Below are 24,141 nucleotides of genomic sequence, written 5' to 3' on the forward strand. Positions count from 1 at the left end.
TGTACCATGGTTTTTCTTATTATTTGTTGTAAAATCAAATAGAAACAATATATTATGCAATTCTTCTTTGGCCAGAGAGTGTACAATCATGACATGATTACACATCAAATGAATAATGTTTATCCAACTTATGCTTAAATACTTGCCTTCCTGTTATCTGAGATTTGTTTCATCATTAAATGCCTTGGAGTAATAAACACATTATTCAGATGAGGCTTCTTGGTTCCTGAGAAGTTAAAGTAAACATTGTAATTTACAATACTTATCTTGGTATCTACAGTAATCCCTGAAAAAAAAAAAAAGTCCCTGGGAGTTTTCGATGATTTGGAGTTTGTTTTTAACTAAATGTTTTTCTTATTATAAAAACAGGACACCAGATGGAATACCAGAGATCTATGACTCCTTAGGGTCTCTATGTATGGAAAGAAAATTGAAGTTTGAGCAGGTGCATGAAAAACTGTCTAGAAAACAAAGTTTACATATTACTACATTCACATCAGACCAAAGTGGTTGCTTTATAAATACCTCGCATTCACTGGAGAGGTTCTGGTTTGGAACACATGCTGTTCCAAAGTGCATAGCAGGATTTTTAATAGAATTCATTTCTCTGGTTCTGCCAGTTATACTAGTCCTCATTACTTAATATGAAATCATCTAATGTTTTTCCTCTGCTTGTTGCTCTTTTCTTTATATTTCACGAGCGAGGTGTTAACCTTTCTTTAAGTGTACCTGCATCTCCTGGCTACTATCAAGATGGGGATTTTATTATTGGTGGACTCTTCTCCCTAAGAGTCACTTCTGGAGACATGAGAAGCAAATTTGAATTCCAACATACATTTAACATTCTACCGTATGTACATGCGTGAGTGTGTGATTTCCTTACGTATTACATTATGAAAATGCACACATTTGTGATTTTTCTTAAATGCCTACAAGACTTGCAAAGTGCTTGACAGCTGATAAATATATACTTTTGTTAGACATTTTATTGACATATTTTGTATTGTGTTGACATTACTGTAGTGGACATATTATTTATGTCATTTTAATTTGTATGTTGTCATTTATTTTGTGTATTTATTGGGTAATATAAAATGTTATTTTTATTGAAATGTATCCTAATATTCAAGAAAAGAATATATAAAATGTTACACTTTTAGTTTTGCCATTTTCTATTTATTTCATTCCCTGAATTCAGTTTCTAAGACAAAGCTACAATGATTATCAAAACATGCAATGTGTGAATTTGACTGTAAAATTGATCGTAGTTCTGAATTTCTAGCCACCATATTTCTAAAAATTTTTGATGGAATATGCCGACTTTATTTCTTAAATAATTGTGAGCTTTTATTGCAAGATTATTAATATTCTTGGAAATAAATGTATAGAAAACTATCTTTTCACCATTGTATTTTAGGGTACTTACCAAGCACTATCAGCAGCTGCTGGCTGTGGTTTTTGCTGTGGAAGAGATCAATAAGAACTTTAATCTGCTATCCAATATGTCCCTGGGGTACTACCTCTTCAACGTTGACTACATTGAGATGAAGGCCGTGGAGAGTTCTCTGTCTCTGCTTTCAGGAGAGAGTCCTCCGGTTCCTAATTACAACTGCAGGCCTGAGAAGAGGGACAAGCTGGTGGCTGTGATAGGAGGCATCTCCACAGGAATATCAACCCAGATTTCCCGAGTATTAAGTCTTTACAGCGTTCCACAGGTAGATTGAAAATTCTGGCATTTGAGCCAAAATGAAAACAGACAGTAATGAAGGCCCAGTAATTCAATTTATGTTGTTATAAAAAGTTGTGACATCTTTACATGTGGCTTAAATTTTTCTTCTAATGTGATTTATTCATAACATAAATCATCTCTAAAATAATGTTTCCTTTGCAAACATTTGAAGAAAAGTTATATAGACAAAATAAGTATACTATATAATCTCACTATCTTATAAAAGTTTATACTATTTATTAAGGTTAGCATTCAATTTTGTGTTTTCCTATGCAAGTATAAAGCATGATAAATATCATACAGACATTTCATTCACACATGGTTTTTGATTTTTTAAACTATAAATGTAATTAAAATTTTCGTTAGATCACTTAACATCATTTCAAATTGCATCATAATATTTTTCTACAAAAATGTTTTTCAGTGATTTATGATGTTCAGACATTTATTTTCTGTATTTTTCTATTATAAAGTGTTTCAGCCCAAGATCTTGTTCAGAAATGTGTGTTTGATCCAGGGAAACATTTTAAATAGTTTTCTGGTGGTGAAACATCTGAATCAATTTTATTCATGTTTTAAGGCTCATAATAAAGTAATCATTACTATCTAGAAATGTAATTGACTCAGCCAACAACTGAGGATCTGCATATCCTCCCTATATGAGTGATTTTTAAAAATTTTTTAAGCCTAAGGTTGCATCTTTCCTTTTTAAAATTTTATTTTCTTTATTCATGTGGCGATTTTATTTCTATTCTTGTGTATTTTTAATCTTATTTTTTGCTTATATTATGGTGAGGAATACTTTTATTCTTTCCCTTCTAATTCAAAACAATTCTTCCTTTTTATCAGTTCTTTTGAATAAATGCTAATATTCAAATAATATTAAAGAAAGTAAGCCTTTTTTATCATATGACTCTCGAATGTATATAGTTTTCAGCTCATTATATAAAGTTAGAAGAAGGTGACAAAGTGGAGTAATAGACAACAGGAGGATAATAGATGGTGGAGGAGTGTATAAAATCAGAGCGAAGCTTACTCGGGTATGAAAACATAAGAATGAAACTCTTTAATTTGAATAATGAATAAGCATTAATAATTTTAATAAAATCACTAAAAGACCAAAAATTTTTCACAATTTTTAGATAATATGAAAGAATTTTAAAGATAAGTTAAATTGATGAATAACACATATTCCTTGAGTGCTGACAAATACAAATAAAGACAGTTTTGTTGACTTATTTCAACAAAGATCTGTTTAAATACAGTTTCTTAGGGCTTTGCTTTTTTCCGAAAAGTATATGCTTACCTTTATTTTAAGCCTTTATGATTTCTCTTCTCTCTCTCTCTGTCTCTCTGTCTCTGTCTCTGTCTCTCTCTGTCTCTCTCTGTTTCTCTGTCTCTCTCTGTCTCTCTCTCTGTCTCTCTCTCTCTCTGTCTCTCTCTGTCTCTCTCTCTCTCTCTCTCTCTCTCTCTCTCTCTCTCTTCTCTCTTTTTAAGGCATCATTTAGTCATCTAGTTAGGTTTAAAACAGTTGTTTAGCCTCTACAGAGATTATCATTTTGAAGACTTTTATATAAGCACACTTAAACATTGAACTTTAATGATCAGCACCTTTATATGGGTTAACATTTGGAGGTGAGACACAAATTTGGAGAATATTCAGAGAATGTGTACTTCCTAAAAAAAAAAAAAAAAAAAAAAAGAGAGAGAAAATTGGGTACAAGTTTTTTCCCACTCTGTGGATTGCCTTTTCACTGTGTTGATTTATTTTGTTGTGGAAAAGCTTTTTAGGATGAGATTCAATTTGTTGATTCATTGAAGTAATTGCCCTTCTGTTTGGGTCCTATTGAGGAAGGCTCTGCCAACACCTATGTTTTCAATATTTGTACCCATTTTCACTTCCAATAGAGTTAGTATTTCTGTTCTAATATTTAGATCTTTGATTCATTCTGGTTTTAGTTTAACACATCGTGATAGGTGTGGGTTTAGTTTTAATGCTTGACATATGAAAAAATAGTATTTTCCATCATCATTTGTGAAAGAGACTACCTTTCCTCCAGTGAACATGTTTGACTCTTTTGTCAAAGACAAGGCGGTTGAGTGTGTTTGAAGTTGCACCTGTATCTTATATTCTGTTCCACTTTTCCTCATATCTGTATGCTTTCCAGTACCACACTGATATTATCACTGTAGCTTTGTAGGGTATTTTTAGGTAAGGGATTGTAATGTCCTCTGATTTGCCTTTGTTACCTAGAATTGTTTTTGTTTTTGTTATTCAAGGTTTCTTCTGGTTCCTAATAAATATTAGCAATGTTTTCTCTAGTTATATGAAGCATGAAAGTGATATTTTGAATGATACTGCATTTCTATATAACAGGCTGCAAAACAGTAGGGCCATTCTCACAGTTGGTTCTTCCTATGCAAGCACAAGGGATATCTCACCATTTTCTAATATCTTCTTCTGTCCCTATTTCAGAGTAATATAAATTTCAATATAATAGCTATTTGGTCACCTTTATTAAATCAGTTCCTAAAATTTCATTTTATGGATTCTATTGTGAAGGGTATGGTATCCTTAAGATCCTTCTTTGTGTTTATACAAGAATGCTACTGATTTTTGGAATGCTGGCTTTGTATCCATCTAAAATACTGAATTTGTTTATTAAATATATAAGTCTTTTGGTGATTTTTGAGTCTTCTACATAGAGTATCATGTCAACTGTAAATAATGATAATTTAACTTTTTCTGTTTTTTTTTTTCCATATTTCCTTTACTTAATTCTCTTGTTGCTTGCTCTGGATAATTTTTCCAGAGCTATATTGAACAGGAGCAATGATAGTTGACATCTTTATCTCTTTCTTGATTTTAGAGTGATTTGTGTATATAAAAACATCCCTGCATCCATAGGATGAGTCCTAGTTGGTCATATTGTATTATCTTCTTGAGGATTTTATGCATCTCAGACACAGGACTTTTATTTAGAGCATATAAAGAACTGAATAAAATCAGGCAAACCCAGATTCAATATCTCAATTCAAAATTGCTCATCTGAGATGAACATTCACTTCACAGATAAAAAAAAAATACAAATGGCAAATAACTATGTGCCAAAAACTTCAAAATCATTGGTCATTGGAGAAATGCAAATTGAAACAACACTGTGATTCCATCTCACTCTAGAAAGAATTTCTACCATCAAGGAATCAGCCAATAGCAACTGCTGGTAAGGTGGGTTGTGGGGAAAAAGAAACCCTCCTGTACCACTGCATAAATTGTAGAATGGTAGAACCACAGTGGAAATCACAGTGGAGACTGCATAAAATCTAGGATTAGGGGACCAAAATAACTCACCCCTCTCCTGATTATTCTTCAAAAAGAATTAAAAACATTTACCACAGAGATATATCTGCACCCATGTTTATAGCAGAACAATTTTTAATAACTAAATCTCGGAAGGAAAACATATGCCATAGACCAATTGATGGATAAAAAGCATGTATTATATTCTATATAATGGAGTAGTATTCAGCCAGAAAGATAAACTTGAGAGATATTTAGGCAAGTGGATGAAATTTGAGAACATACTCATAGGTGATATGTCAGACTCACATGTGGAAACACTGTGTTTTCTCCCTAGTATGAGAAGCTGAAAGAGTAAGATCCAAAATGAACAATACATATTGTAAACTTGGAAGAAAAGGAGGTCAAAAGAAAAGAAGCTGATTGGGAAGAGGTGATAGGAAGGGAGAGAAAAGGAAAAAGAAATACATAAACAAAAAATAGTTAAAACAGTTATAGAATAAGTTTCTCTTCATTCATTGAAAACAGACTTTTGTCTAGTATTGTTTGGATAATGTTTCATGCCTGTATCTTGTAACCAAGGCAACTGCTGTGAAGAGAAAAATACGTAATGCATTAATTATTCTATTAGCTTGATTTGAAATTATTTTTTAAATTTATTTCTATATTTTCTTTTTCTCTTTAAAAATTAAAAAGAAAGTGAAATCCTGTAATTCTGATATTAAGAACTTGAGGAGAAGTGTAAGTGTTGGTAAAAAAAAGACTGATAATATACTTTATATTCTGAAAGCATACTACTTAAGGAAATGGGATTCTGAAAACTGAATATGGAAGATTTTTCTATAAAAACACAAGTATCAATTTTTAAGGTAGATTAGTCAAAACGAATTCTGAGAATAAGTCATGTCATTTAACCTGTTACAAATTCAGTGACTTTATGCCTTAAAAAGGGAAAAGTAATGAAGATACTTGAAAGTTGAGAAATAATTGGAGATAGCTCCATAGACAATTAATAAAAAGAGTTTTAGGTAAACAGCGCTGTGACATGCTGGAAACTACAGGGTACTAGAGGGAGACTATACCAAATGAGAGATAAAATAACTAGGTGTATTCCAAGCTGTCTCATCTTGGGACAGTTAATTAGACATACAAAACATAGTCATCAAAGGAAAGCATAGGAATTCATAGCAAAATACAAACATTTTTTAGTGAATTGAAAAATGCTTCGTATATTTTGTTTCCTATAATTTGGCTTATATTCATATCTTCAACACAAAACGTTACTTATTTCCATGATCCAAAAATGGTAGAACTTAGTACAGGATTTTTTGGGTTTGCAAAGTATGTTCACTATTTCTTTCTCATAACTCAAAGTGATTAACACTTTTTATGGCTCTATATTGGATAAGTTTCTTAAAACAATAAAGAAAGGAATATATGTAATATTAGTAGTGAAATTTTATAGAATTATTATATATGATAAATGGGTCTTCTTAATCACTCCATTGTTTTATTACAGTTCATGTAACAGATAAGACAAGTTAAATCATTAGTGAATAAATATTCAAAATTATTGTAAGCAGTACCTATGTTTTCTGTTTAGATCAGCTATGGTCCATTTGACCGCAGTCTCAGAGAAAATATCCAGCTCCAGTCTATTTACCAGTTTCCTACGAACACTGCAGCTCTGTATCAGGGCCTCATTCAACTCATGCTGCATTTTGGCTGGGTCTGGGTCGGACTTGTGGTTCCAGATGACATCAGGGGAGAAATATTTCTCCAGGACATGACACAAGAAATGAACAACAATGGACTGTGTGTGGCATTTGCAGAAAGGGTTCCAGAGTTTCCTGCTAAAGATACACTAAACAGGCAACTCTTTTTTAAAAGATTCATGTCTACAAGCATCAGTGTTGCATTTGGTGACACATACTCTCTTCTAAGATTAGTATACAACATCCATTGCTTTATTCCATTTGGTAATATCTGGGTCACAACTACTGATTGGGATATAACTACATTACCTTTTCAACAAAGTCAGAGTTACAAGTATTTTGGAGGAGGATTATCTTTTTCTTTCCACACAGAAGAGATTCTCGGTTTTAAAGATTTTGTTAGAACTGTTCAGCCTGCAAAATACCCTAATGATATCTTTCTCCAGGATGTTTGGTCTACATTATTTGAATGTTCATATTTGGATCAAGATGGAATCAAGACATTGAGTCAATGTGAACAAAATAGTAGCCTGGAAACTCATACTCTCCATGTTTGGGATATGAACACATCACCCCAGAGTTTCAATGTTTATGCTGCTGTGTATGTAATTGCCCAGGCTCTTCACAAAGAACTCTCACTCAGAGTTGAAGAAGAACCACTGGACCAAAGTGCCTATGTGACTCCTCATCCATGGCAGGTAACCAAAATTCTTTCTTCTACATACCTAGACAACGTGCCATGAATTGTTATTTTTCTGTCTTTTTCACTGTTTTTTTTTTTTAAATTCTATGTTAGAAATAAAACTGACTTAACTTTGCAGTATGAGTTAATTCATTTAACTAGGTAGGCTTACACTCTTTGTATGAAGCCCATGTTTCTTTCCTTCTATAGTCTTGTTTCAAGACACTCAAATATCCTGTCATTTTTGTTTTCAAGATCAAAATGCTAGATTTTCTAAAGTGTAACAAAGCCTTGCTCTGATATTACTTCTGAATGATTTCCAGGAACATCTCTCCTTTTACTATGGCAATTAAAAGAAGCCTAAGTATTGCAGTTTATGGAAGACCACTTAAGGACTGTCCATTTGTTATACACATTATTCATAACTTCAATATCCCATGATTTAACCTTTGATAGCTTTAAAATTTTAATGGTGCATCCCAAACTATCCTATTTCGTGTTATTGGGCAAGAGGCAGCACAATCTATTTGTCCTATTAGCAAAAGTTCAATGGTGTTAATTTTCTTAGTGAACTAAGATAAGGTTGTCCTGTGTTCTTCTGGCGACACCTAAAATCTATGTCCAAATAGGTAAGTATGGGAAAGTAAATACTTTTAAAATATTAATAATCTGCTTCATAGTTTAAATATTATCCTTATTGGTGCATGAAAATGGGCTAGCATAAGAATAATTCATTCTCATTTATCTTGTTGTTTGGCACTTTACCATAGGTACTGATAACTGTTTAAGCAGTCAATCATTTATTTATCAAGAACAGAACTCTTTCTCATGTATTCATTTTTCATTCTTCAGCATAATTTTATATTTTTGCTACCTTTTTCATTTATAAAAGTTTAAATTGTATTTCACCATATTCTTTTCATTATTTTCACTGAGAATATGTTCTCCTCTGTGAATAGACTTCTCATTTTCATTTATGGCTAAGAAAAATACTTAATTTTAAAATACTCTAACTTATTTTTCCACATTATTCTTCCTGTCCTTGAGTGGTCTCTTTGCTTAACAATAGTGAAGGGTATTCTTTAGCACCTTAGCTTTCTTCTAAACATTTTGCTTGTTTGTTTGTTTGTTTTTAAATTTAGACAACAATAGATGTGAAACTGATTTTTGTCTTTATTGTTAAATAATGCAAGCACATCGTGGGAACAAGATAATGTTTTCCAGTAAAAAAGCATTCCAGTAAAATTATTTTCCAAGCTAATTTTAAAACCAGTTAGCCTAAAAAATAATGAAACAAAAAACTTCTTTATCTATTCCTTTGTACTATCACATTTAAATTAGTGATTTCTGTGTACATATCTTGACTCATTATTTTTCTTCCCTAGTCAGTTCCACATTTTGCAGTTCTAAATAGTGAATCACCTGAAATATAGAAGTTGATGCAACTTCTTTTCAATTTAATTTCTATATTGTTAAAATTAATTACATATTTATAGTTTACTTAAACTGTTCCTAATTTATTTTTAAATTTTTGAATGTAACTTAAAATTTTATAAAAGTGTAATAAATATTTAAATTATTTGCTTGCAGTTCAATGGTTTTGTGCACATGCTTGCAGTTTTGCTTGTGCATCATGAGAAAACCTGAAAAGATACTACTTTATTTCTAGGCTTATGGCTCTACAGCATTTCCTTTTTAGCTTGTTAGACTAGAGACCCTTTTCTAAGCACTGAATTGAAGTGGAGATAGCTGGAACATATTCTTGTTTGTTTGCGACCTTCATTAGAAAAATTTGATAATAGTTAATGATATTTACTAAGTGATGAAAGCTATATTTATGCCAAATTTTCAAGGAATTCTAAATCTATAATAATGGGAATGCAATTTTAATATTATTTCATGCTTGAACAAAATAAGTTTCCTTAATTTCAAATTGTTAAAATATGCTTAGTTATAATGCATGCAGTTTATTTTGTTACATTTCATTTGCTTGCATGTAATTGAGAAAGATCTGTTTGTACTTTTCACTTCTTTCCAGTTTCACTGAGATATGGTTGACAAAATTTTGCATATTCCAGGGAATCAACACATTTTTCTACAATACAGCCCTGTGAAGTGGCTCAGAGCTCGTGGCCTCAATCCTTGTCATATTTTCCTTGCAACCTAACTAGTAGCTGTTCACTGAAATCCCAGAAATTTACTGGAAACCATAAATATCCTCAGTAATTGCTTTTCATATAAAGTTTGCAAGTAGCCAATGCAAGAGAGTGACTAAGTTCTCTTTGATGCTCTCTGGCTGGTGCCTTGTAACCTGTCTCAGAGAGAAGCATCTGCATTTGCTCATGATAACATGTTGCTGTAGAAAGTGTCCTTGGCTTTTTTCTTCCAAAAGCCCCAAAAGCTCTAAGATGCCACCACAATGCCCTGAATCTTCTATACTTTTATAAATAGTATTTTATTAAATTAAAGTACATAACTACATAAAATAATACAATAAGTTTTAAAATATTAATAAAAGTTTCTACAGGCATTTTGCTGATCATATCTGAAATTCAGCTTTTCACAGCCAAGCATGATGTGGGAGCACAATCCCTGTGAATTTTTGGTGTCCACTGCATATGTAGACATTGTGAAATCACTTTTAAAATTAAGCTAATTAGCTTAGCATAGCTTCATATAGTTACTCATTGGGGTGTGTGTGTGTACTTTTTATCAGATTTCAAATATAAAATATGAATAAAATAATAGATACCAGGCTTATTTTAGGTCTCCAGTACCAGCTCTTTGTATAACTACAAGTTTCTTCTATTTGAGCAGCATGTACCCATTTCTAACATTACTCAATCCCTGATAGCTTAACATGTATTTCCTGTCATTTTGAGTTCATAAATTATGCAAAAATCACAGAATTTTCTGCTTTCTTGAGACTGAATAATATTCCTTTTTAGATATGTGGGTTTTAAAAAAAATATTCATTTCCTAAGTGAGACTTAAAATTGCTTCCACATTTTACCTCTTGGGCATAATAATGGACTTATAAAATATATTTGTGAATTTTCTTTTCAATTCAAAATTTCAAAATATTGCAAATATTACTATTTTTGGTTCCTAGAAGTGTAGTATCCTATGATTTTACCTTATCCTTAATGTATTTCTTGTTGTAAGTTGTTTTTAAAAGGAAGTGCTTTTGTTTTATTTTCTTTCATGCTGTCTTTACAATTTTGAGTTAAGATAGATTTTTTACTGTTATTCTGATGTCACAAATGTTAAATTTCATATTTTTGTGAAATTTCCATTTTTCCTTTTATTTTTTGCTTCTATTTTCCTAATTTCTGGTTAGAAAGGCTATTTCATATAGAATCAGGTTTCTTAAGTTGGTTAATTTTTTTTCTGATGTAACAAACATTATACACACACACACACACACACACACACACACACACACACACACACATTACTGGACCAAGTTTGATATATAATCCAATAAAAGCAATTTATTAGATAACATAGAGGGAAAGAATATTATTGAAATAATAAGGTTTATTCCTGCTTTGATGCCTTGTTTCCTCAATTTCTGACAACTAATTTTCAATTTTAGCTCCATCCTTTATTGGAAGAATCCCAACTTGAAAGAAGTAACAGTAGGCAGAAAAATGTCAATGAGAGAACTTCAAAAACCAAGCTTGACATCTTTAATTACCAGTCCTTGCTGAATGGTACTAAAGCTCAAGTGAAAGTTGGAGAGTTCATCTTTGAATCACATAAGGCTCCACATTTATCCTTCAATGATAAACTGATGATGTGGGGTGAACACCGTAATGAGGTAAGCACTGTCTTCAAAAGTACACATTATGGTAACCATCCTCAAAGCAAAATGTGTAAAAAGCACAAAATTTAAGTAAAGCTTTGAAATCTATAAGACAGACAACACCTTATTTGTTTGTTTACTGTAATGATTGGACACCTGATCTGAATCAGGCATTACTTTTGAGTCATGAGGGAAATTGCCTGTATTTATCATGATCAAATAGTTGCCTAGGTAAGAGAAAATCAACTCAGGCTATATTTTAGATCATAGATATCACAGATTTTATGTCATTGATACTAAGGAGAATAACAGACTTAAGAAATAGATGCAAGATGAGTATTTGGGGATAAATATCATGAAGTTTTAGACAATGTTTACCATTAACACTAAATTCCATTAACCTTCTTTATCACTTGTACCCCCTCAAAATTTTAAGCACAATTTTATTAATCTTTGGCTAAGTTTTTAAACTGCACAAAAGTTCTCTTGAAAACTCCTACCTGTCTGCTGCTACTGTTTATGAAGTACATTTCCTTTCTCCTACATCTTGCAAAGACTCCTTCTGCTGTTTGCAGCCCAAGTTGCCCACTTGGATTCAGAAAAACCGTTGTGGAAGGAAAATCATTCTGTTGCTTTGATTGCATTCCCTGTCCTAATAGGGAGATTGCAAATAAAACAGGTAAATGTTTCCAAAATTTATTTTTTAATGTAGAGATAATACAATGTGAACTGGCTCTGTAATGCCTCAGTATATACTTACATAATTAATTGACAATATTCTAATTTCTTGATTTCAAGTTATTTATTTATGTATTTAATTTTATTTTTACATATAATGTTATTTATTGTAGCTTCAAAATCCTGGGTCAACTTTTCTTTCTGCCTCAGCCTTCTGTGTAGCTGGTAACACATGTGTGCATCATGGTGTGTGGCTCACCTATACTTTCAGCCTATCTATTGAATTCAGTTCTCTTACTACACATACTTTTATTAGTTGCTTTACTGTAGCTACAGTATAACTGTACCTAACAAATAGTAAGACCTCCTGAGTTATTAAAATCTATAATGTTTAATGTAAAAACATTATATTGTTTATAATAAAAATGACACTTCAAGATATATAAAAGATTTCACTCATTAATAAATTGAACTTCATGGGGGAGAGCAAAGATGGTGGATAGATAACAGCAGTTACAAAGGCTCTCTGAGATAGTCAACTTAGAATGCAACATAATACAGCATGGGGAGCCCTGAACAGAGGGAGATGAATTCTCTCATCCCAAGAAGAAACTAAGGTGAGAAGAACTAATCAAACATACAGTCCCAGTGATATTATTGGAACAGCTAAAGGTTCAGTGTTCCCACCACAGCGGGTCACTTGCCGAGCCATTTGAGGTCCCCCTGCTTCAAATCACTGGAGGTGCAGTCACACAAAGATCAGGGGTCGGCCAGTTGAATGGACAACTGAGCTGTTTGGGAGCCTGCATCAACTTGTGGTGAATGATAGGAGTGGAGCCATTCCACAGAAGGGGGGCTCTGGCGGATGACATTCTGGGACGAAGCAGGACTGGCAAATACAAGGAGCAGCAGTGACTTCATTCAGTTTTTCCTTCCCAAACATGATTGTTGGAGTGAGCTAGACCTGGGTCCATGTGACATGGCGGAGACAAAATAGGTTATCCAAAATCAATTCTCTATGGTGGCAGTGCACACTAACCACACTAATGAAGTGAAGCCTCAGAAGTTTGACTGATCTGGAGGGGAAGAGGTGCATAGTAATACAGTGCAGACCTCAGCAGCTTGACTGATCTGAATGGGAGTGGCCAGCATGTGCTGCCCATCTCTACAACTCACTAGCACACTGCAGTGGGAAGGGTCACCAAGCCAGCTTGCTTCAGAAGAATTGTAACAAACAAAGAAAGAAACTGGGGCCTCCTGGAAGAAACAAAAAGATGGGAAGAGGAAGCAACAACAAAAAGTCCCCAGATCCCAATCCTGAGAACAATGGCCCAGGACAAGTAAATACAAAGGAAAATGAGAACAGCAAATATGCAATATCAGACACAGCACCAGGGGACATAGAGAGATATCTTTGGACCTCAGAGATGAGTTCAAAAGTGAAATATTTAGCCAAGTAAAGCAAGATATAAGAAGAGTAACAAAAGAATTGCTAAGGGGCTGGGGATTTAGCTCAGCGGCGTAAGTGCCTGCCTTGCAAGCAGGCAGTTGTGAGTTCGATCCCTGGTACTGATAAAAACGAAAAAGACAAAAAAAAAAAAAAAGTTGCTAAGCACCCCTCAACCAGACACAGATGGAAGAAAGGAGGAACTCAAACAAAGGAGAGACTCATTTGATAAAGAATATAAAGAAAATATAGAACACATGAAGCAGATTCAAAAGATTACCAGGAAATCAAAAACTCTATGGAAAGATGGCAAACCTGATTGAAACAAACTAAGGATAGATTATACAAACTGGAGGACAGTTTTGCAATATGGGAGTATGAAAGGGAAATCTTTTTAAAAATAACAAGGAAACAAGCAGTAACAATGAAAAGGCTGGAAGATGACAAGAGGATCTACTACTTGAGAATAAAGAATGTGAATGAAGAAGCAGGGGTACAAACAAAGGAACTACAAAGTCTATTCACAGAAATAATTAAGGAAAATTCTCAAACACAGGAAAAGGAAATGATATTAAGATGTATGAGGCATACAGAGCTCCAGCCACCTACATCAAAAACAGAGCTATACCCAGGCATATAATAATCAAGATCCCAGAAATTCAATATAAGAACAGAATATTAAAAGCTGTTAGAGACAAGAAACTGATAACCTACAGAGGAAGGCCCATCAGAATAATGGCAGACTTCTTGACACAAACCATCAAGTCAAGAAGAGCCTGGAGTGAAATATTCCATGCCCTGAAAGAAAATAACCTCCAACCCAGATTGATATATCTTGCTAAACTGTCTCTAGAAATTAATGGAGAAACAAATGCTCCCAAGAAAAAGAGGAACTTTGGAAATTCACAACTACCAATCCAACTCTATAGAGAATACTTCACGGCATTCTAGAGAGAGAGAAAAATACTAGGATTCCAGGAACAGTGGCAGAGAAGCCTCAATGAATGCAGCACAAAACAGAATGGAGAAGATAAGCAGACAACTGATGGCAAAAAAAGAGCTTAGCAGAAATGAGACAGAGAAGGTTAGTTATAATCGCTAATATACATGGCCTTGATACACTAAATTAAAAAAAATAAAGAACCACAGGTGGAGTAGATCAGAAGGCAGGGTCCATCAAGATGGTATTTATGGGAAATATAATTAACATGATAAAGAGCACATGGACTGAAAATCAAATATGAGAAAATAATGCTCTATGTGAAAGAGAACCATAGAGTAATAAGGGCAACTAGATCAGTATTTATGGATAGGTTGGAAAGACAGGCTTTAACAGGTAAAGGAACACAATTAGAGATCAAATTCAGGAGAGAGAAGATTCAGAACCACTTAGGTAAATAGCAGGTTGTGCGCCACCCCATTTTAAAACCAAGAGTTTGGTGAGACCCAAAAATGCACAGTGTACCCTGGGGAAGTGAAAGGGGAGGGAGAGTCTTAATAAGATGTCAGAAGATATTGTAAATAGTGTATCAGGATTTAAAACCCATAATGTGAAACCCAGCAATAGTACTATTCTTTGGTTAGAGTGATATTAGTCTGTTTGAGTTTGTTCAGTCTCAACATAATTGATAACTGTATGTATGTTTAAGTGTATAGGATTGATAACCATATTTCTAGGTTTCTAAGGGTTTTTTTTTTTTTTTTGTTTGTTTGTTTGTTTGTTTTTTTTTTGGTCTTTTTATCGGTACCAGGGATCGAACTCATCACTGCTTGCTTGCAAGGCAGGCACTTATGCCACTGAGCTAAATATTTCTAAGTTTTTGTTGGATAGTTGAACAAAACAGGTTACAGTCTCACTGTTTTAATCCCCACTTTATATGCTGCACTTTACTATTTGTAAGAGGAAAACCAGTAATCATCAACTAGTGATTTCTTACTGTTCATTTTTTTCCTTGAAAGTATGTATTATTTCTACCAATTCTCTATTTTTTTTTTAGTCTTTCTTTAAGTAAAATTTTTAAAAGACACCACCATACCGAGCGCTGATCCTGGAGTGTCATGATGTGAAATCCAGCAATACTATTACTCTTTGCTCAGAATGATTTTAGCCTGGTTGAGTTTGTTTAATCTCAACATAAATGAATATATTGATAGCTGCATGTGCATTTAAGTATATAGTATTGATAACCATATTACTAATTTTTTGTTGGATTGCTGAACAGAACTGTCTGCAGCCTCACTGTTTGAATTCCCACTTTATATGTTCCACATTTGGGTCTTGAACAACTATTTGTAAAAGGACAGTATGTAAATATTAACTACTGATTTCTTACTGTTTATTTTTTCTCTGAACATATGTATTACTTCTACTCATTTTCTGATTTGTTTAGTCTTTCTTTAAATAAAATTTTTCAAAAAATTTAATTTCAGAAAGATTATACAAGTTGCCAAGGTCATGTAATAAGACACAGTTGACACAAAATCCAGATCAATGTCACATCAGAATTTGTCTTAAGAACATTATATTATACACAGCTACATCATTACTCTTCTGGTAGCCTAAGGTCACAATGCTTTAGATACTCTTCCCAGCTCAACATAGAATCCTCGTAAGTAAATATTTCATAAATGAATATTTTTTGAATAATTTTCTTTGTAAAAGTATTATAGTTCTTGGAGTATTTTTTTTTATTTTAACCATACTCCCTTCTTTCACTTTTGCTCTCAGCCAAAATAAAGCTGTATTGTAGCAAAATATTTACTAATCTCAAAAGTGATGTGAGAAAGTATCTCTTTGAACTCTTACTTTATAATTAGAGTTAATCTCAGGTGCCTCTTCTCAAATAAAGGGCTCTTCAGCAGTTGAGCATCAGCAGAGCACATGTACGTGTCATAACTGTAAGTCAGTGAACTATTCCAACTACTTAATATTTGAGTATTGCCAACACAAATTCTTCCTGCTGTTTGTATGAATTCCATCATAATTTTCAATTCTGTGTTCACAATGAATGCATGTATTAAAATGATAATTTTGGGGGGAGTTTACTGGTTTCTTCTATGTACAGTATCATGTCATATGGAAGTCATGATAACTTGACTTCTTCCTTTCTAATGCCTAATCTTTTTCTCACTTGTCTAATTGCTATACTATTTCCAGAATTATATTGCATAAGAAAGGTGACAGTGGACATTCTTGTCTTGTTCTTGATTTGAGAATGAAATCCTCAAATTTTTAGCTATTTTGCATACATTTATCTTAGATGGATTTACCAGATCAGAATAAAGACCATGTATTAGAATTTTATGTACATTTTTGTCATAAATGAGCATTGGACTTAGGCAAAGCGTGTTCTTTTTTTTTTTTTGCTTCTGTTGAGATGATCATGTGATTTTTGTCTTTGGCTTTGTTGCCATGGTGTATTACTTTTATTGATTTATGTATGTTGAACCCTCCTTGCATTCCTCAACTTGAGACCATATTTTCAAGTGAAACAAATCAGTATCACATGAGTAAACATATTATATCCCTTATATGAGAAACTGAAAGATTAAGTAAGGTCTACAGTATACAATAAACATGTGAAATGAGAAGAAATTGTTCAAAAGTAAAATGATCCACAATATATGAAAGGGAAACAACCTGATATACTGCATAGGGTATGTGAAATGGTGTTAAACTCAAATGAAGTGATTCCAATTTAAGTTTCAGTAACTAGGTACATAATTATGTATTATTTATGTCCAGGAAGGAGGAAAATCTTTTGGAGAAACACTCCAGTTTGGAAGGTTTTTAGAGCACATAAAATTTTGGGTACTTAATGGAGATCAAATGGAGGTGCCATGGACATTGTTGCTGTCCATTAGCTTCCTATCATTATTGATATGCTTATTTCAACGTTGAGAAAATTTTATTGTAATAATTAATTGCATGATTTCACTCCTTTGAATTTACTACATTCAGAGTTCCTGTGTTCTTTAGTTTTTTTTTTTGGAAACTTCAATATATGTGTGCTTACTTTATTGTGCAGCTTTCCAGATGTTGAGACATGATACACAAGAATCACAACTAAGAAGAGCCTAAGTTTAATGCTTATGGTATCACAGATTCAGTTCATGGTTGGCTGAATTCAAGGCAGAAACCTGATGGCAGAAGAGTGTGGGTAGAGACAAAATTCTCACACCATTACTGCTGAAAAGGAAAACATCAGGGATGAGAACAACATAGGTAAATAGTATTAAAAATGGATTCATTGCCATGACCATGAGTTGAATATGTGCTTTCAAAGCCTTTGAGTGTGCTTTCATCCAGATCTTTTAGAGGTTTGAAGAAGAGGGTTAAAGAATCACTAGGATATTGTAAACAAACCCCGATAGAGGAGTCCTGGGTAGAGGTTGGAACAGAATGCTGAAAGGAATATAGACAGTAAGGTGAGGCTCATAAGAATCCAGATACAAACTCCGCTGGAAAATGGCCTAGGGTTAGTGTATGTTACATTCTTTATGATTATTTGTTTATATTTTGCCCATGTCCTGAGACTTTTCAGAAAGCTAAATTTAAGAGTTATAAATTAGCGCACCTGGCAGAGGAATGCCAAGCATGAATACATCCACATCGTCACATGGAACTGCTGCCTAATTTTAGATAGATTTACAACGAGATGAGAAATGAAACCAGAACAACATAGGCAAATGTTAAATTTTTGTCCAGAATGAATCGTTGGTAAATTTGAAATTAAGGGAGATTTATTGTGAAAGAAATTAATAGATACATATATTTCAATCAGTAGTAATAGCAAAACAATTGTGCATCTAAGATCTAGATATAAAGGTAGAATATTTGGAATCAGTGGAAGATAACATATGGTAAACATTTGAAGACATAAGCATAGCCAAGTATTTGCTGAACAAAACTTTAAGAATATAGAAAATACACAAGTGGAATTCCATCAAATTAAAAAGCTTCTGCGTGGCAAGTTAACAACCTGTAATACTGAAAGTCATTTCTGAGAATGAGAAAAATAATTTTATCAACTACACTTGTGCCAGAATAATAATGATAACACACAAAGCACTATAAAAATAGCACCTCAAAAGGAATGACCCACTCAAAATTGAGAAAATCATGTGAACAGACACTTTTCAAAGAATTACAAACATCTGGTAAGAAATTGAAAAAAGTATCAGTTTTAGGTGTTATGGAAAATCAAAGAAAGATAGCCTCTGAGATTCCATTTTGACTGAGTCAGATTGACTATGAATAAATCCAAAACACTGAATGCATATGAGGTTGTAGAAACCGGGCAACCTCTCTGCATTCTTGGTGGGATTGTAAACCAGGGTTTGCACTATGGAAACTGCGATAGAAATTCCTGAGTAAACTAAAACTAGCAATTACAATTTACCCAGATATTTTCATCTTGAGTATATTCTCAAAAAAACAAAGACATATTCCTGTGGTGATACAATAATAATTGTGTTTCTACCAGATCAATTTACAATGTGTAAAATATGGGCAAATTTAGATGGCCATTAGTAGATGTGTGTACAAAGAAACTATGGTATATACAAACAATTTAAAATTACCCATCATAAAGAATTAAATGGTGTTATTTGAAGAAAAATGGATGAGATATGATAATGTTAAATGAAACAACTCAGACACAGAAAGTTATATATTGCATGGTTTCTCTTATATAAGACATAAAAAACAATTAAAATTAAAATTTGAAGGAAACACAAAGACAAAATTTTTATTTGGAGAAGAGGACCAGAGGCAGGAGAGACAGTGATGAGAGAGGGAAAAAGGATCAAAAGCAATAAAAAAAGGTCATATACATGTGCCATTTTGTAAAATGAATATAACTGTTTTACATAGAAAATATGCACTAATTAAAGAAAAGAATCCAAGTATTTTGTACTATTATAGGAAGAATGATGACTTGCAGTATTGCAAGAATCAGCAAAACTCCATTTCTGAAAGGAAATGGAGGCTACAGTCCAAAGTGCCAAATTTTGCTCTGTGAAGAGCATTCCAGGGCCTCCAGCTCAAGAAAGGCAGCATATAACCTTGGTCTTCTAACAGGCTTTCACTTTGGTCTTTCAAAGTTTCTCATGGATTCAGAGGCGACTGCAGCCACAGTTTAAGGGTTCCTGCCTACTCCTCTGGCTGCCATACATGTAACACAGGTTTCATAAGAGTTATGAGAGTTATGGATGCAAGAGTTGCTGGGGAACCTACTCTTTAAAGGACAGCCTGTGATATCAGGCATTGTATCCCTGACAAGTGGATGCATGAAGCTTCAGGAATGAAATTAAAGCACAAATGGAGGTAATAACACATCGAAGAGGCCAAGAATATGGGTCACATGTGGAAAGCTTTTGAGATTAAGCTATGCCAGCCCAAAAGGCCATACTAGGTACAATAAACAATAGGGGAGGCCCGTAATGGTGAACATCTCAGAGCTTTCAGTGATAAAAAAAAAAAAAAAAAAAAAAAAAAAAAAAGCCTGCTGCAGCACTTCTGCTACAAGTTTGCTAGCCCTGTGCTAGGTCATCATTGAAGGATCTTCTCCCCCACAAAATACTCTGGAACTAATACCTCATCACCACATTACTTGCCTCATCAACAGGCATGAGTCAGAGTACTTACCGTTTGCTCTGGTGGGTTTCAGTTTTGCTGTGGTCTCATTCTTTTCTAGTTCCTTATTTTTTCCTTTCAGAAATTGGAATGTTTACCCTGTATATTTGTATATTGGGAATACTTAAGTTTTTTTTAAAAAAATTCTATGCTTTAGAGCTAAGAGTTTACTTTGATTCTATGAGGAGAATTAGAAAACATAAGCATTGCTGAAATTTTGAGGAAAAAATTAATACATTGGTTGTATCCAGGATTATTGTATCATGGGAAGTAGAGTTAACCACCTTGTGTTTACTTGAAGTTTATGTATGGTTAAAAGAGGTGTGTTTGAATATGAAGTTGACAAGAGTTGGAAAGAATCAGTTAACATGCACTGTCAACCTGCTCAGGATGAGAGGCACTAAGATTAGTAAACTACACTTCTGAATCTCTCTGGGTGAAAGCATTAAATCTTGTCCCTTGGCATCTTCCAATTGCTATGTTTCCTCTGCTTTTGTTAACTGCAGCTATGAAGTGAAAATGTCTGCTTTATGCTGCCTTCTACTATAATAATTTGTGTTGAATTCAGTCAATCCTGGATTGAAACATCTGAATATATGGAGCAAACTAAGCTGTTGTTCTTTTAACTTGCATGTGTGATGTATTTGGTCCTAAAGATGGGAAAGCTGAACAATATACACGTGTTAAAGTGGATATATAAGAAATCAAATAATAGTACAGGTAATGACAAATTTTAGATATATTTGATAAGGACCAAAACAGAGTCATTTTCCTAATTATCAATTAATGCACATCACTCTTTGCAAGGTTTATAAACAATATATAATTAAATCAATAAATAATTCCATACAATCAGGAATATTTTGGGAAATACAGTTTTGGTGAAATATTTAATTATTTTCTAATTAATAACATCTTCTAGGCCAGCATAGTGATACAAACCTGTAATTCCATCACGCAGGAGGTCGAGGAAGGAAGATTACTGTGAGTTGAAGGCCAAGGTGGACCACAAAGTGTGTTCAAGTCCAGCGTGAACATCACAGTGAAACACTGCCTGAAGAAGAGAAAAATAACAACAGCCAAATCCCCTTTGCATTTCTATCACAATAAGTGATGTCAAAGCTCAAAAGATAAAATTTAACTTACATTATTTCTTTTGAAATTTACTACAAATATTTACTTCTATATATCCATTTCTTTAAAGAAAATATGGATAAACTAAGAATGATTGAGCAAAGGGAATTGCAATAAACACATTAGAAGTTTAGTGCCCAATTATATTACATTTGAAATTACAGTGAAGGTTTTTTTTTTTTTTTTTAAAGACTTAAATTAGTACATTTTCTGATGAGGAAGTATATTGTCCAAGGAAACTTATTTCTATCAGTATTTTGTTTTTTAGATGAATAATGGTATACTTTTTGCTGATACTCTTTAAACACTAAGAAAATTTCTCTTCATGGCCTCCCACACTTAGAAGTTTGACTATCAGAGGCTTTCTTCTCTCCATTTGCAATCAAATTTTTTTTTCATGAAGTCTGAAGTTTTTTCTTCATCAGTTGCCAAATTCTGGATTCTTGATTTCTTTAATTGTTCAATTAAATTTAATTTTTGTATTTCATATGATTCCAAAGTGTATTCAGTTATTTCCTCTGATCAAGAATCATCATCTCTTCCAATGTAATAATTCAGTGACTATAACTTGATTTTTTTCTTCAGATTGGAAAAACAGTTCAAGATGCAGTGTTTCTACACATATAGTAAGGAAGGGCCTGATGTAATAAAATATGTTCATTCACTTTCAGATATGGATCAATGTGTCAAGTGTCCTGAAGACCAGTATCCAAATATGCAGAGAAATCAGTGTCTCTCCAAAGTCATGACATTTTTATCCTATGAAGATACTCTGGGAGTTGCGTTGGCCTCTACAGCCATTAGTTTATCTGTCCTCACAGCTCTGATTCTTGGACTTTTTGTCCAATACCGAGATACACCCATTGTGAGAGCAAACAATAGGAACCTGAGTTATATTCTCCTCATTTCCTTAATCCTCTGCTTCTTTTGCTCCTTGACATTTATTGGTCTTCCCAGTCCGGTTACTTGCATTCTGAGACAAACATTCTTTGGAGTTGTATTTTCCATAGCTGTGTCTGCTATATTAGCAAAGACTTTCATTGTGGTTGTCGCCTTCAAATCTGTCAAACCAGGAAACTCAATGCAAATGTGGATGGTTACTCGATTTTCAAATGTTATAGTCTGCAGTTGCTCACTCATTCAAGTGTGCATCTGCACAGCCTGGATAATAATCTCTCCTCCCTTTCCAGACACTGACACACAATCGGAGTTTGAACAAATCATACTTCAGTGTAATGAAGGGTCTAATGTTGCCTTCTACTGTGTTCTGGGTTATTTAGGATTTCTGGCATTTCTGAGCTTAGTTCTTGCTTTTCTGGCTAGGAGACTTCCAGACAGATTCAATGAGGCAAAAATGATCACATTTAGCATGCTGGTCTTCTGTAGCGTGTGGATTTCTTTTATACCTTCCTACCTGAGCTCTAAAGGAAAGACCATGGTGGCTTTGGAAATTTTTGCAATCCTGTCTTCCAGTGCTGGATTGCTGGGTTGTATATTTCTCCCCAAGTGTTATGTAATTCTTCTGAGATCAGATAATATTTCAAGGAAAAACTTACATTAACCAGTTCCTTCCATTGGAAGAGAAATTAAAATTTAAGTGATGTGATTAATATGAAAGAAAACAATAACATCGAACTAAATAATTTAATGTATGGCATTTCAGAAATTATTCTTTAAACAATGTCCTTATCACAGTGAGAAGGCGATACTAACAGTCAACATAAATGGTGTCAGCTGTTCAATGCTAATGCTGACTGACTGATCTTCAGTGTGTCTGCTAAACATTTTCTTGAATCACAGCTTCCTTATATTTAAGCAACTTGTAGCAAGTATAACAAAGGTTTATATTGAGATAAATGATTACTTCAACATACCATGGGTGCTGAAAATTGTGCTTCCCCTCTGTCTAACTCTTATCATTGTCTTTTTTATAATATAAATCAATTTACAAAGAAAAAAAAAACTTTTGATTGTCTCCTAAATTTGGGGAAGTCACTTTAGACCTAAACTATAACTATTTGGTGAAGTTTTCCTACATTACATATTATTCATGTTATTGTCCAAGATTTTGTGTGCATATATGAGTTTTCTGGTGTTCTTTTTTTTTTTTTTTGTACTGTTCTCTGTCTATCTCTCTGCCAATACCATGCCTTGAATACAGTATCTAAGAAATATCTCAAAATCAGATTGGTAGACTGTTCAGTTTTTCAAATTTATCTTAGATGTGACACCACACGTGCATTTTGTTATAGCCCTGTCTGTATTCAAAATGCCTGCCTAGATCATTGTATGAATTGCATTGATATGTCAATTTAAATAAAAGTTAGGGGAAACTGACATCACTACTTTGTTGTGATCCAAGTCATAATGTCGTGTGTTTCTCCATTTATCCAGATCTTCAGTTTACTTACTTTCAGATGACAGCATGCAATTCCATTAGATGTATGTTTAAATAACTTAAAATGAAGCTCTATTTTTGTGTCTAAATGTTCATTGCTAATAAACTGCAATTAATACATTTTTGAGAAAAATAAAAAATTACTTATGATATCAGCCTATTCCTCGGTGACCCAAGCACTAATATATATGGAGTAGACAGAAGGAATAGAATTTTTCAGAAATGTGTTGATTGATTGGCATAAATGCAGTTTTCTGAAAGGAATTTATCACCATGAGTAAGTGATGACATATACATATATATATATATATATATATATATATACACATATGTGTGTGTCTGTATGTATTTGTGTGTATACATATATATGCTAAATGTTAAACTGAAGTATATTGTAAATAGCTATACCATGCAGCAATCAATGCATGTCTTTTAAACATACCCCATCATGCAGCAGTCTTTTAAAAGTAGCCAGATTTATTTTACTCTCTATGATATATGAAATGTAAGTATCATCCATAAGTCACTGAGATAATTTTCATTGTATAGCATCCAGTTTTCCTCCTTGCTTCAGAAATACCAGTGCATGTGAATTCCCCTGTGTATACTTTC

The 24,141-nt window shown here is 33.3% G+C and overlaps 1 protein-coding gene across 1 annotated transcript; it reads left to right on the forward strand.

Annotated features, from left to right (window-relative positions):
- Nucleotides 1-644: 644 nt before the first annotated feature.
- Nucleotides 645-22,692, forward strand: LOC100725473 (vomeronasal type-2 receptor 26-like). The gene is made up of 6 exons (XM_013152958.2): nt 645-862; nt 1,418-1,715; nt 6,634-7,443; nt 11,026-11,250; nt 11,791-11,914; nt 21,803-22,692. The coding sequence occupies exons 1-6, from the start codon at nt 645-647 to the stop codon at nt 22,690-22,692; spliced, it is 2,565 nt and encodes an 854-aa protein (XP_013008412.2).
- The last annotated feature ends 1,449 nt before the right edge of the window (nt 22,693-24,141 follow it).

The sequence above is a fragment of the Cavia porcellus genome, unplaced genomic scaffold (genome assembly GCF_034190915.1).
Source record: "Cavia porcellus strain 051 isolate PalLab524CR breed Dunkin Hartley unplaced genomic scaffold, mCavPor4.1 scaffold_27, whole genome shotgun sequence".
Lineage (NCBI taxonomy): Eukaryota > Metazoa > Chordata > Mammalia > Rodentia > Caviidae > Cavia > Cavia porcellus.

Bases quoted from the DNA above. Each gene is read 5' to 3' on its own strand.
- LOC100725473 (XM_013152958.2), top strand. From the start codon at position 645: ATGAAATCATCTAATGTTTTTCCTCTGCTTGTTGCTCTTTTCTTTATA. The intron at 863-1,417 runs GTGAGTGTGTGA...ATTGTATTTTAG, and splicing joins ATTCTACCGTATGTACATGC to GGTACTTACCAAGCACTATC. The intron at 1,716-6,633 runs GTAGATTGAAAA...TTTTCTGTTTAG, and splicing joins GTCTTTACAGCGTTCCACAG to ATCAGCTATGGTCCATTTGA.